Genomic DNA, 13,629 nt, shown 5'->3' with positions numbered 1-13,629 from the left:
CCTTTATACATTATATAAGCTCTTTGTGAGTTATCAGCTGGTAAAAAAAAAAAAAAACACCATACGTTCACTAGGCTGTGACCATATCCTTACACCTTTTGTTTTTTTGTATCTTTAGGTTTGGTGTTAAAAACACATCAGTTTCTTTTTTTGGTCCAGACCAAAAGAACCAAGAACAGAACTACAAGTTTAAACACATTCTATATAACTAAACGACTATTGGTTAACCCTTTTACTCATAGCCCGAAAGGCCTGGTTAAAGTCAGCATGAAATAGAAATTCACCATATCAATTTTCTAAACGCTTTTTTTTTTTTTTTTTTTTTGAGCTTGTAGTGTTTAATCAAAATGTAAACATCATGGATCTTCCTATGAAATGTCAAATTTCTCTCTGATGACAATTCTCTAACAACTACCCTAACTAAAATAAACTAAAGTGTTACCTTTAACAGAGGTGGGTAGTAAAGAAGTACATTTACTCCGTTACATGTACTTGAGTAAATGTTTGGAAAATGTGGACTTTTAAGAGTAGAGTTAAAGATTAATACTTTTAATTTAACTCGAGTAAATTTCTAATGAAAAAACTGTACTTTGACTTTTACTATACTAAATAATGTCCAATCAGAGGCATTCTGATTCATCACCGCAGAGAACTCTGGAGTTGCCTGTGCTCACTGACTGAATTCTGAATCTGCATTTGTACATTCTCTCATCAGCATAAACAACAAACTGTAGAAAAGAAATTGATTGAGCAAAGTAAACAGCATCAGTGATTATAGTGGGTGTTTTTGTTAAAGTGCATAATTCACATTAGACTGAAGTCATGGAGTGCTTCAGTGTTCTTTGCTCACTTCCTTTATATAATCTGTTCTCAGTTTGTACAATGTTTTGTTTGTCATGCTACTGAAATAACCAATGAGAAGTTTGATTGTCTATTCTGTAAAAAGCAATTCATAAACGGTTCATGCTTTTCCCCTTTCTATTAGACCTAATATGCATTAATGAGCATTATTGCAATAATATGCAATAATGATATATATTACTGCAGCTTCACCCTAGCTCTAATTAGATCCTGTTTTTGTTTTTGTTTTTTATTTTTTTATATATATGCTATTCACATCATGCAATTTTTGTGTAAATATGTGTAGGCCTACATGAGCAGCATTAAACAGTCTGTGTAAATAAACATAAGTGGCATGCCAGATGCAGCTACTGTTACACATTTGCAGTGTAAAGATGGCTTTTGTTGATGTTGAAAAAAATTAGATAACAGTTAAGTAACTGGTTAAATTTTAATAAAATTAAGGCTACGTCCACACAAAGCCAGAGCTTTCACTATCTGATCTTTTTTCCCCTGATCTCAAGAAATATCTGCGTCCACACGAAACCACAAAACCAACACAAAATGATGTAGTAAACATGCCGGACCAGCATGTGGCGCTGTAATTCTGCCACAGAGATACACTAAAAATGGAGAAGAAGACTTGGACTGTGCACCTTGCACGTGGTCTACTGTATAAAATGGAACATTGAATTTTTTAATCTGTGTTAAAGTTAGATAATAAAAAGACAGTCATTCAGTGTTTGTTCATGTTTTTGTTGCTGTTACGTGACGTAGCATTGTTTGACTAGGGGCGAAACGTGGGCTGATGACGTCATCGTTTCAGAAAATACACGGATTCGGTGTCCACATGAAAACGCAAAGATGCCGTTTTCAGATTTATCCACTCTGGGACCCGGTTTCAAAAAATAGCGGTTTCACCTTCCAAAAATGCCGGATCCGTGTGGACAAAACGCCTATCCGATAAAAAATTTGTGCGTATCCACAGAAACGCGTTTCCGTGTGGGCGGGGCCTAAATCTGGTTAAAACACAATGCCGATACATTTAATAAGGTAGTTATAAAATTGCCCTTAAGTAAAAAATGCCCGTGGAAATCAGATGCAAATGTTGCACATTTATAGAAAAGTAAATTTCTGACACTGATAATATTTGCATGTGATACAAAGTAACTAGTACTCTCTGCTTGAGTAGTTTTTTCATTGTATACTTATTTTACTCTTGCTCAAATAACTATTAAGATTATTTTTACTTTTACCGAAGTAATTATTTCTATAATTACTTGTACTTTTACTTGAGTACAATTTTTGGATACTCTGCCCACCTCTGATCTTTAATGACTGTTTTTTCTTATTTATCAATGACGTGCATTTTAATTACATAGCAACATGACAATGAAGTATGTCTCATCACTGTTAGCATTACCAAATGGAAAACAATAACTGTTTACAAACAGGTTTCTGCCCATGGTTGGACAAAGGGCTGGTCCCGCCCTCAAATCCCATCACTGGTTGAGCCAAAGTTGCCATGTAAAGCTGAATAGGATCCTTAAACAAACAGAGCAATGTTTTGATAGCGCCAAAGAGCTGCAGTGTTTACAAATCAACCTACGAATGGCTTACCGATAGTTGCCTCTGCATGTTAAGCTGGCAAAGGAGAAAGACGAAAGAAGTCACCACCCTTAAAAAATGTGTATCAGTTTATTAGCCGGAAACACAGTGTGTATTTCGCTTCTTAAATGGATTGATACTTTTCCGTCTAGTTTTGGATAACATGGCTTGTTATATTACACCTGTCTTGTGTACTTCTCCGCTGGATTTCTCCTCCAAGGCTGCAAAATGAGTTTTGTTCTTAATACCTTTAATCTTATTTGGACCTCGTCTCCCACACATCACGCTATATCTTTTGTCACTTTCAACACTCCCCTCCCTGTCTTTCTCCCTCAGTCTGTGTCTGTCGCCGCCTCCAGGTCTTGGCTCCTTTATTAAGAAAAGAAAATAAGCCTGCGAAAATTTCTGCGCCAAATTCCCCAGCACATTGAGGGGGAGCGGTGTGTGTCGTGGTGAGAAGCGAATGGCCTCCGCCGGCTGAGCTCGGATAATTAAGTGTGCATGCATAGCAGAACCGAGTCAAAAAGTGCGAGACGGAGCAGCCGTCGCAATATGTTCTCACTTTATTAACATTTCTGAGTAAAATGTAAAACAGACATTGACTAGATACTGTTCTACCTATAGCTGGTGTGATGGTCTTTTTATAAAGTTGAAAATGATTAAGCTAATTTTGAAACGCCTGTAACTTAAAGAGCCAGATTTAAAGTGCACATATTAGACTGGAGCTTTCAAACAGGTTGGTCGACGGCTCAAAACCTAAAACAAGCACAGCTAACCAGAGTTTAACCTTGCGAGTAATCTCCCTCATTCCTGTTTGTTTAGTACCACTGTATTCCCCGGCATTCAGCCCACTTTAAACTCCCCCAACCTATCCGAACCTCCCTACGCAAACCTGTGTGCTCACAAAATGACAGGAATCGATTTGGAAGCTGTCCACACTCAAAAAACGCCTCTGCCATGAAACACCAACACAATTCCTACTCCATGAAGACTACAGTGTGTGTGTGTGTGTGTGTGTGTGTGTGTGTGTGAAGTGAGTGAGTGAGCACAAGCATCAAAACTGAGTAGCTTCGGTCTCTGTTGCTAGGCAAAGTCATGAACAAATTAAATCAAATCATATCAGCACAAAAACAGTGGCTGCATACATCTCTGTGATTGGGATAAAATGAACTTAAATAGCTTTTAAATGAAAAGCGACTTGACTGATCAATGCTACAGACATACATCTAACAAATTACATGATATTTGGGTTGTTATTTATAGTATTTTGTCTAATTACATTTACTAGGCTTTGTGATTGTCTCTCTCAAATGATTTTTAAGCAATAAACCATGCATGGTCATTTTGTATTTTAGATAATTTATAACTGAGTGAATAATAAGTATTGTCATTATTCACTCACCCACGTCAATCAAACCTGACTTCCCTTCTTGCATGGAACATAAACAAAGATATTTTGAATAATGTTCAAGCTGCTCTTTTCCATGCAACAAAATTATAATTGATGCACTGAGAAAAAACAAATCCACAAAATTACCATTGAAGTATCGTATGGTATAAACTATGGTATGTTTTAGCACAAAACTAATTGCTATAGGCAAAGTGTCTTATGATGTCATGTTTGAATTAAATGCAGAGAACAACACAACACACAAGTCACTAACTTTATGGTGCTTTTCGAAGCACCTTTTTGACATTTTTCTTTTGAGATCCACAAAAGTCATAAAGGTTTGGAACGACATGAAGGTGAGAAAATGAGAAAGTAATGACACAATGGTCATTTTTGTGTGGACTTGAATTTCAAACCAACATTGTAGCGTTTGTTTGGTTTTGCTAGTTGAAGCGTTTCGTTCTGTTGTGATTTCTTTGACTGACAGGTTGCCTGAGACTCTTTCCCCTCAGCTGGAGAGCCCATCACATGCTTTTGAACAGAATGTTCTGGTTTTTCATTTCTCTCCATGATGAATAAAATAGCAGAACATTGTGACCCCGGCTCAGCTTGGGGGCCATCCAGTTGTTAAAACAATATCCTCTACCTCAGGTCTCTCAGGAATTTTTGGATGTATGGGTCCAAATTCCACTCCAAGTTCAAATTCCACATCTGAAATTAAAAGCTGGATACTAGAGTATTTTCAGTGTCAGCACTTGGCTGGCCCTGAACAAAGGCAGAAGTTTCACTTTTCTCTTTTTTGATTTTTGTGAAACACAACCTACCAACATGATAGGCACTCCTTGCAGTTAAAAAGTCATGTATTCTCAAAAACGTAAAGGTGAACTAAGCAACTTTTCATTAATAAGTAATTGATTTGACTCTATTCAAACACGTATGGGGCGCCGTGCGCCTATATTTTTAAAGGGGTACCAGTGGCGGTCTGGCCTCACTTCTTTCCCCAAGTAATTTTGCACCTGGACAGCAATCCGTAGCATCTGAATTTTATGGAAAAGCTATTTCTTTTGTGTGACATGAAAAAAAAAAAGTCTCAAAAATTTGAGTAACATGGGGGTGATTAGATGATGATGATAATGATTTGCAGAAGGTATAACTCAATTGACCTTTTTAAGACTGAATCGACCTTTTACAACTGAATCGATCATTAGGAGGAATCTACAGTTTTGTCTGACAAACAAACCAGACAGGAGAGTAGATTAACGTCAGTGGACTTGAACGTAAACATTACTAGGTAATTACTAATATATTTTGCCACCTGGTAATTATTATTATGAATAATAAATAGGGTTGCAAAGGGGTGGAAAATTTCTGGTAAATTTCCAGGAACATTCCAGAACTTTTGAAAAATTTCTAGAAAATGTCCACCCCTTTGCAACCCTAATAATAACATAATAAGAATGTAATAAGAAGAATAGTGTTATTATTAATCATGTTGTTGTTGTTGTGGATATAAAAATGGAAAAATGAACTTGACTGGTTATGTGATAACCGCAGCAACTATGAGGACCCATAGATAATTGTGATAAGTTATGTGGAGTTCATCTTCAAGCAAGTGTATATCAACTGTAACATGTAGCTGAAAGTATTATTAATTCATTCATGTGTAAAACTTAATTGAGAAACTCAGGAGACTTTAGGAGAAATTTACATTACTTGGTGCAAGGGGTAAGGCGATTCTTACCTGTGTTATTATTTGTGGCTGGGTAGTCAGCTGCCTGCATACTGCCCTTGCAGTAATGCTTTTGAATGCAGCTTTAACCAGTCCGGTAGGAAGAGCGTTGCTGTGTGACCTCCATTTTGGATCCTCTGGTTCAGCTTGTGTGGGGAAATTACTCTATAAACCCTCTGGGCCAAAGGAAGTGCTGGATTTGCTAAATGATCACTTAAAAACTCACAGCGGTAAAAATGCTTGCTAAACAAGGGATCCTAACCTCCAAGCCATGGATATGCAGCCATGGCCAACTGTGCAAAGTTTTACTCTAGAGCTTGGAAGTGTTTGACGTGTCTTCTAGAACTGTCTTTCGTTCCACTTTTCAGGCTTGGCGTGTGAGTGACACAGATGCCCATAGCCACCGTCCTATCCAAAGTGCCAGGGTTGTCATCCTTCTTCAGGAATGCTGGAGTTTCATCTTAGGAGAACTGCAGAGAAAAGAGTAAGAGAGAAAACTGGTTAACATGGTTATATTTGAACAAGTGATTCCCGTTCCCCTTGGCTGGTTAATTTCGAAAGAGAGCCATATGGAAGGCTACACTGGAGAAACAACCTTCTTTATTTGTTCAGATGCAAAAACACAGCAGGGTGGCACTTTGAAGTCTGGAGGTAAATATAACTGGGGGTGGCGTGCACACCTCTGAAAGTAAAATCATCTCCACTTCAAACACAACGGGGAGAAGAGAAGCCTGCTCAACAAGAAAAGGCAAGCGAAACATTGTTAGCAAAAAGTACATATGTGTAGACAAAAGACAAAGCTAATGATATAAATATGTGTAGGGCAGCTCTGGACATGGCAGTTTGGGGTTTGACAGCTCTTATCTATCAATGCACCATGTGACAGTTAAGCCATTAGGAAACAGCTGGATGGAGCTCAACAGAATGGAAGTGGAAGTATTTAAAAGTTGGACTATTTTTAACCTGATATGTCATCTTAAAAGCACAACCCTTATGAATGCACAAAAAACAGCACAAGAAGCAAAGCAATGGACAGACATCCATCTGTATCTGTAGAGCTGTAGCAATAATAAAAGCAACGTGAAAAGGCTGAAAGCAGGCCATAAAAAAGCCCCTGTGACCTGACTGACCACATCAGTGGTGTTTAACACTATCTTCCAATAGTCCAACTTTTAGAAATGCATCTCAAGACCTGCACATTCTGTTCCATTCTGCTGCACTCAGTCCAAATGTTTTCAAACTGAAGAACTATGTGAACACTCATTAAGAAACATGTCTGCTTGCTGTCTGGTAAACATGACCCTAAGGGCCAGACTTACTAACAGCTTGCACCAGCATAAACCGTCTTTTGGCGTTAAAATAGTACTAAAGACGCGCAGTGAAGAATTAGCGCTGAAAAGGTGTGGAAACAGTTACTTTTGCACCTGACATTTTTGAGTATGTGTTTTTTTTAGTTTCTGTTTTTGTTGCACAATTTATGGGAGGAGAGTATTAAAATGAATCATGCAATGCAATTTACTAAAGTTTGCGCTCGTCAAATTACTGGTATTGTTCCAAATTATTGGTGTTGGTCATTATGGAAATGATCTGGCTGTGTCATGGCTCTTTCATTTGCGCACTGTCAGTAAATCACCCGCAGAAATTTCCACTCCCATTAGCGCTTTTATGGAATTGGACTCTCACACTAATTCGCCCCGTTTAGTAAAATTAGGCCCTTAGTCTGCAAAATTATACAAAGCTCAGGGTTGAGAAAAACAACTGGTTTTAAAAATATTTAGGTTTTTACATCTCTGATCAGGAGTCTGACTACTAATATGTGTGCACAGACTGGCATGGACAGTGTGTTTAACTGTCTAATTTGAACAACAGTGGAGTTGATTATTACGATAAGGATGTGGAGAAAGTTAAGAATGAGTGTGAGTGAAGTTTTCTTTTTGTCCCCAGGAAAGAGTTTGTTCATTGTTTGACTGACGGCTCCGATATCATCCAGTATGCACAAGCCTTGATGCTCCCTCACTCTCCTCCTTCTTGAGGACAGTTCCTCCTTGTGTCAGCATTCTATGCGACGGATATCTCTCTCTGGAGATCGGCCAGTGTGCCGCAGCATGCGGTGATGAACTGAAAATGGAAGATAGGGCCTCAGAGCAACAACTGCAGCGGATATAGAGTGATGCGAAGGACTGATCTGCATCAGTTCTGCTCTTACTTACGTTTCAAGTGACTCTGGTACTTTCTAAAACTTCTTAAACTTTTTTGAGAAGCTGACACCGCTCGTACACCGCTTGTACAGAAACCCTAGGTATGCCATTTTGCAGCACAAAAATCATTCATATCGGTCCATCTGACCATGGATCTATTCTACAGGCCACGTCTTGTTCCACAAAACTAGGCTAAGAAAGCACATATGAAGCTGAGGCTATCCAGGACACATATAAATACATTTTGGTTATGACTGAATGATAAACAAAAGGTTCTGTTAGACAGGAATCTTGAGGCTCATATTTGACATAATACACTGACTAATCCATGCATTCCACAGTCAATGGCTACCCATACAATCCCATTATGACACAGCCACATGGCAGCACTTTCCTTTGAGGTGAAAAATGCCATAGGGCATGTTGCTCTTCTGACATTGATTAACGATCTAACAACTTCCCACCATGCCAGATAAAGGCAGTTTGGTTGAGGGGCAAACACAAGTGCACACACACACACACACACACACACACACACAAACACATATACAGTGAAGGTGAAACCTCCACCCACAGACTATCATCATTCCACTTACAGCCACGGTGTGGAGACCCAACACGCAATGTGTGAAAACACTTCCGTGCTATTTCAACTGAGCATGTGGCAAATAAAACTTGTACTTTGAGGAATGAGAAATTCTAGACCCGGACAAGCAGGAACCCTTTTGGGGAAGAGATGGATTATGGATGTTTAAAGATAGTAGAGGACCAGGCTATTGGCACCACGGGATCATGTAGCCTAATATTTAAAGAGCTAGACTGATAACAAAAACATTGTAGGTTAAAATTTCCCAAGAGTTGATTCATGAACGACCACCCTTGTGCAGTCGCTTCCCATGATTCTACAGGTGCATTTTAAATCACCTTGGATAAAAGAATAATCTAAATGACAAATTAGTAAATTAGACATTAGGGCTGCAGGTCAGATACTTGAATGTAATTCTTGCAGTTACTGAGAGCCAAAGCACAGACCTGAGCAAAGACTTTATGGATGGATGAATTTATGGAGGTTAAATACAGGTCAAGTGCCAGTATTCTGGTGCACTCAGGGGGCTTTTGGAAGACGCAAGTACATAGGCCAGCAAGAAGTGAGCTGTATTAGCCAAGCAATGAAATAACTACTGCATGGATAAGAAGCATGATAGAGAGCTTAATACTTAGTGACCAAGAAATGTAAAATTGCAGACCATAAAGCACTGAGAATGGCCAGCTGTCGTAATGTGGTCAGCAAAGTCTAGGGTGAGATGAACTGAGTGAGGTTCTTGGCTCAAAAGAAGAGTTATGTTCAAAAGTTGGCAACCAGTTTGATATGTCAGAAAGGCATGTCGAGATCCACTCTGAGATCATAGGTGTAGAGACAGATAGGAGGAAAGAAGATGTGCTGAGATTAAACAACAAACTGTATGACAAGCAATGAATGCATTACAGATCTGAGTGCAAATGGAGAAAAGTATGGGGCCAATTACCGAACCTTGTTGTACCCCACTGCTGAAGATATAGTATAAACAATTGTTGTAAAGATGGTCCGTCTTCCATGACATGGCAGACTCGCATAGTACATATTTATTGTTCTTGTTTGGCATTGGTTAAACATGTAGAATGCAAGTCTGCCATGTCATGGAAGATGGACCAACTTTACACCAATGGCTGCCTGCATACCACAACCTATAAAAACACAAGTCCTCCTAGACGCTCAACTAAACCCCCCTTCACTCTCATTGCAATTTTATGTTATTACATAGACATACGAGCACTTCACAAGCAGCCTACTGCACACACCTCAGCAGGGAGCTGATGAAGAACATAAATCGGAGAGTGGGGAGCCTAACTGTGTTTACCAGATTAAACTCTGTTCTTCCTTGTGTCTGAAGAGAGTGAAATCAGAGGAGTTCCTGCTAACCACTACTGCAATGCTTGTGTGCTGTTGCTATGGCCCTTCACTGTCACTAGGCAGGAATGAACTTGCCAGAATTTACAAAGACTTATTTGCCTACAAATGATCTTTCAGTTTCAGTTTTACTGCATCCCCCATGACCAAAGCCATTGAGAATCCCTAACCCTAATTCCCGACCCTAAACTTAATCTTAGATTTGTCTCTGGCCACACTTAGGATAACCTCCTCACTCAAAATCCTTATGTAACCACACATACTCAACAGCCAGTGTGCAAATTACACAATGACTTTCAGAAAACTTTTTAAAAGCCAGATTTCAGGACACAGTTTACTGAGGTTTTACACATCTCACGCAACCCAGATTGCCTTTTGCACCCACACCTAACATCAATCTTGAGGACTTTTTCAATAAAAATATTTTTTTGTGTGTGTTTACTTGTTATATATCCATGGCCTAAAGAATTAAGGAACAGCGATCTCCATCTACAAAGTGGGAGCACTAAGCAGCAATTTTTAAAGAGGGAGACCCTCCAGCTATTTGGCACCAGGTAAAAATACACTTTTCTGAATAATTTGTAACCTAACTTTTGTGGCTACAGAAATATGTGGAGGTTAGGAACATTCTTAAAACATTCCTTGTGTAATATAAAGGGGGAAAAAATGTTTCGTTTTTTGCTTCCACCACTTCTGGGGGGTTCAAGCTTTAAGAAGGTGGGTCAAACCACCCCAATTTGCACCCAATTGAACAGCTTTTAAGCAACTGCTGTCAGCATCAAAAAGAATATGATGTTATAAGCACCTCATGCTGTTCAGCCATTATTTGGCATAGATCCTTCTTTTGCCGTAGGAGTGCCCACGTAATAACCCAGCAAGAATATTTGATGAATCGTTTATCTTACGTAAGGTCCCAAAACCCATCATCGTCTCCCTATATGCTCTCTCATGAAGTATTTCCTTCTTACTTCCCCTTCATTCTGTTGTTCTTTATTATAAAGAGCTGTGAATCAGCCGGATATGCCAACCTCGGATTTCATCCTCTCAGGCATATTCTGCCACCTAAACACACACGGATCCAGACACAAACCTGCAGATAACCAGCAGGACCTATTTATAGAACATCCACCTACTCTCAAACTATCATTTTTAACATTTATCTTTTTTTTACCACTTGGCCATCCTGAACTGGACAGACACCCATACACACCTGTTGTCCTCAGCGACCACTGATTCATTACAGTCCTGCCATGCACCCAGTGTGACACAAGCCTTTTGCCTTCTCCATTAGATGAGTCACAGCTCAATTAAACCTCCCCTGGCAGACACACACACACACTTGAAGCAGACTGAGCGCTCAGGAGGGTGGCACTTGCTATAGCAGTCCTGGCCTCAGGCAAATGTCTCTTCCAGACTTTTGAATATCGCCATAAAGTCTGGTCGACTTTGCAACTTATTCTGGCCAAGAACTGTCCTAAACAGGCATGATGTGACAAAGCAACAAGCAATAATCTTAAATCCAGGGCTAGACAGGATGAGTGTTTCACTTGCATTTGCAATTAAAAATAGATGCATTCAAATTGTAAAATATATTTAGCAGCACTAGTGTGAATAAAAAAAGTTCCTGCAGGTCCTTGAAAAGAAAAAAAAAATGTTTATGAAATTTAAGGTCATAAAAAGTCTTTAATATCTTAACTGGTATATCTTAGTTATAATTTTATGAGTTTTTACATTTGGTGATGGAAAAACAGGAAATACGATACAGCCTAATGTGATTAAACTTCAAAAGGTTATGACTTAATTAAAAATAAATATGAGCACTGCACTTTTCAAAGTAAAAAAGTGGCACTATTGCACATTCTACAGGCTCAGCACATTTTTGCCAATAGACTGCTGTTCATGAATTGTTACTTACTAATGTTTATACCGTAATACGTTGTAGATAGGTTGTGCATATCTACAGGAGTGCATATTTTTATCTCTCTTGAGCAGTCAACAATCGTGAAGAATTTACATTTCAAAATAAGGTTTGCCCTGCATCATTTATTTATCATTCATGCATAACATTTTGTTGTTTCATGGTTATTATTGGTATTTTGGTTACACAATAAACTGTATCTGGCATTTAAATCAAAATAAGCTCTTGTTGCTTTTGTCTGGATTGCTCTATCACAGAAAGGAAAGACTAAGAGCATTATTTTACAAATATTATTAAATATATAGATTTTACTAGTATCGGCACAATAATCTGTTTCAATAAAATCTCATTGGTCCAAAAAATGCTCATTGTAGCAGCCCAGTATCTTGTAAACACGTTTGTTTCCAGGTAAAAACCTGTGCCCTCTGACCCAAGGAACTTACTCCCGGAAGTAAAGCTAGCCAATCACAATGCAGCTTGAGATTTTACCAAGTGCTTGCCATTTTTATGGCTTATACTCATCAGAGGATTTTCCATGTGTGAAGCAAAGCATGGAAAAGACTGACAGGCCCAAAACTGTTGTGGCTGTGTGTGCACTGTCTGTATTTGCATCTTAGATTTGGAGTATGTGTATCTTTGTTTTGTGCCGGGGTCTCATTATTGTCTGGGTGTGTGTGTCTGTGTGTGCATAGGGGTTCAGGGCTGAATGGTGCCAGTCGTCTGCCAGCCTCAAGATTGATTTATCAAGACACAGAAAAGGAGGCAACACCCCCCTTACACCATCTTTCTGTCTCTCTCGACTTGAAAACACAAAGTCCCAAAATCACCCCCACCCCCGCCACAATCACATTTTCCCCTCAGACAAGTGCTTTGCAGCCAGAGCTAGACACGTCTCACACACTCACATGCAGGGCGGGGGCCGCTGCGGGGGACTGGCACAGAGGGGAATCATAACACATGATGCTAGCGGAGCATGTCGGAGGTAAACAGCATCATTTTCTCTTTTATTTCATTTACGACACAATAAAATATGGAAATAAAAAACGTGGGAGGACGTGTCTCCCCCTCCCTGTGCAAAAACTTCCGTCTCTCGCCTGCATCACTATCCGTCTGCGGCGTTTTCAATCGGCTGGCGAGACGGAGAGCTCACAGGGGAAAGAAAAGCCAGCAGAACATTTTTAATCTCTGCTGTGTTCCTGATGAGAAAAAAAAAAGGACAAAAAAAAAATAGGAATGAATAGGCAGAGACTGAGTGCGAAGTGTTGCATTGTGGATTGAGTTCTGACAGGGGCTTTTTCCTTTTTTCAAATAGTGGCGTTACTATAGTTATGGTATAGAAATATGGTATTTTGATACATACCATAGTACCAAATGATTATTGAGCTGGACAATTTTATATTTCATCATCAGCATCCATATGACTGATTAGCAGGAGTGCTTTTGAATCTTTTCCGAAATTTATTAACAGCCTTTTCAACAACTAAAAAACATTTACTTTTTTCAATAAGTTTAGAGTGAATATTGCTTAAAATAAGTGTTGATTTCATTTCATGTGTATTATATAAGATTATTTATATTCGCAGGGTCCAAAATAAACTCTCTCCAAGTGCCAAATGCAAGTAAAAATTGGCTTAGGTGAAGAAATAAGTTGGCCAATTGGCCAAAAACTTTATTGGGAACGGAAACAATTTATGATTTAAGTTGAACTGAAGAAAAATATTCTGACCCTCGTTGATGTTATTGATAAGAGCATCTCAAGGCAAATGAAAACATATGTAGTGACTGACTTTGAAAAAAATAAATAAAAATTAGCATCATCAAGATTATCTAGGATATTTGAGTGTTTCTTTTTCCATGTGGTGACACATACGTGAACTATTACTCATATTAAACCACAAAAATATAATGAACAAAAGTCTTGCTTTTTGTAGCACAGGTCAACCCAAATATAAAATGGGAAATGAAATACATGTATTCATGTGGTGGTAAATACGTGTA

At 38.8% G+C, this 13,629-nt stretch overlaps 1 protein-coding gene across 1 annotated transcript in view; it reads right to left on the bottom strand.

Moving 5' to 3' along the window:
• LOC122148724 (low-density lipoprotein receptor class A domain-containing protein 4-like) overlaps nucleotides 1–13,629 on the bottom strand; it is a 78,727-nt gene that overhangs the window by 45,174 nt on the left and 19,924 nt on the right. Inside the window, exon 2 of the mRNA XM_042775947.1 lies at nucleotides 5,580–6,037. Coding sequence (XP_042631881.1) covers nucleotides 5,580–5,619 — 40 coding nt within the window. The 5' untranslated portion in view covers nucleotides 5,620–6,037. The remainder of the gene's footprint in view (nucleotides 1–5,579; nucleotides 6,038–13,629) is intronic.

This window comes from Cyprinus carpio, chromosome A19 (genome assembly GCF_018340385.1).
Source record: "Cyprinus carpio isolate SPL01 chromosome A19, ASM1834038v1, whole genome shotgun sequence".
Taxonomy (NCBI): Eukaryota; Metazoa; Chordata; class Actinopteri; order Cypriniformes; family Cyprinidae; genus Cyprinus; species Cyprinus carpio.
The sequence above is the reverse complement of the archived record's forward strand: the minus strand, read 5'-3'. Positions and strand labels throughout refer to the sequence as shown.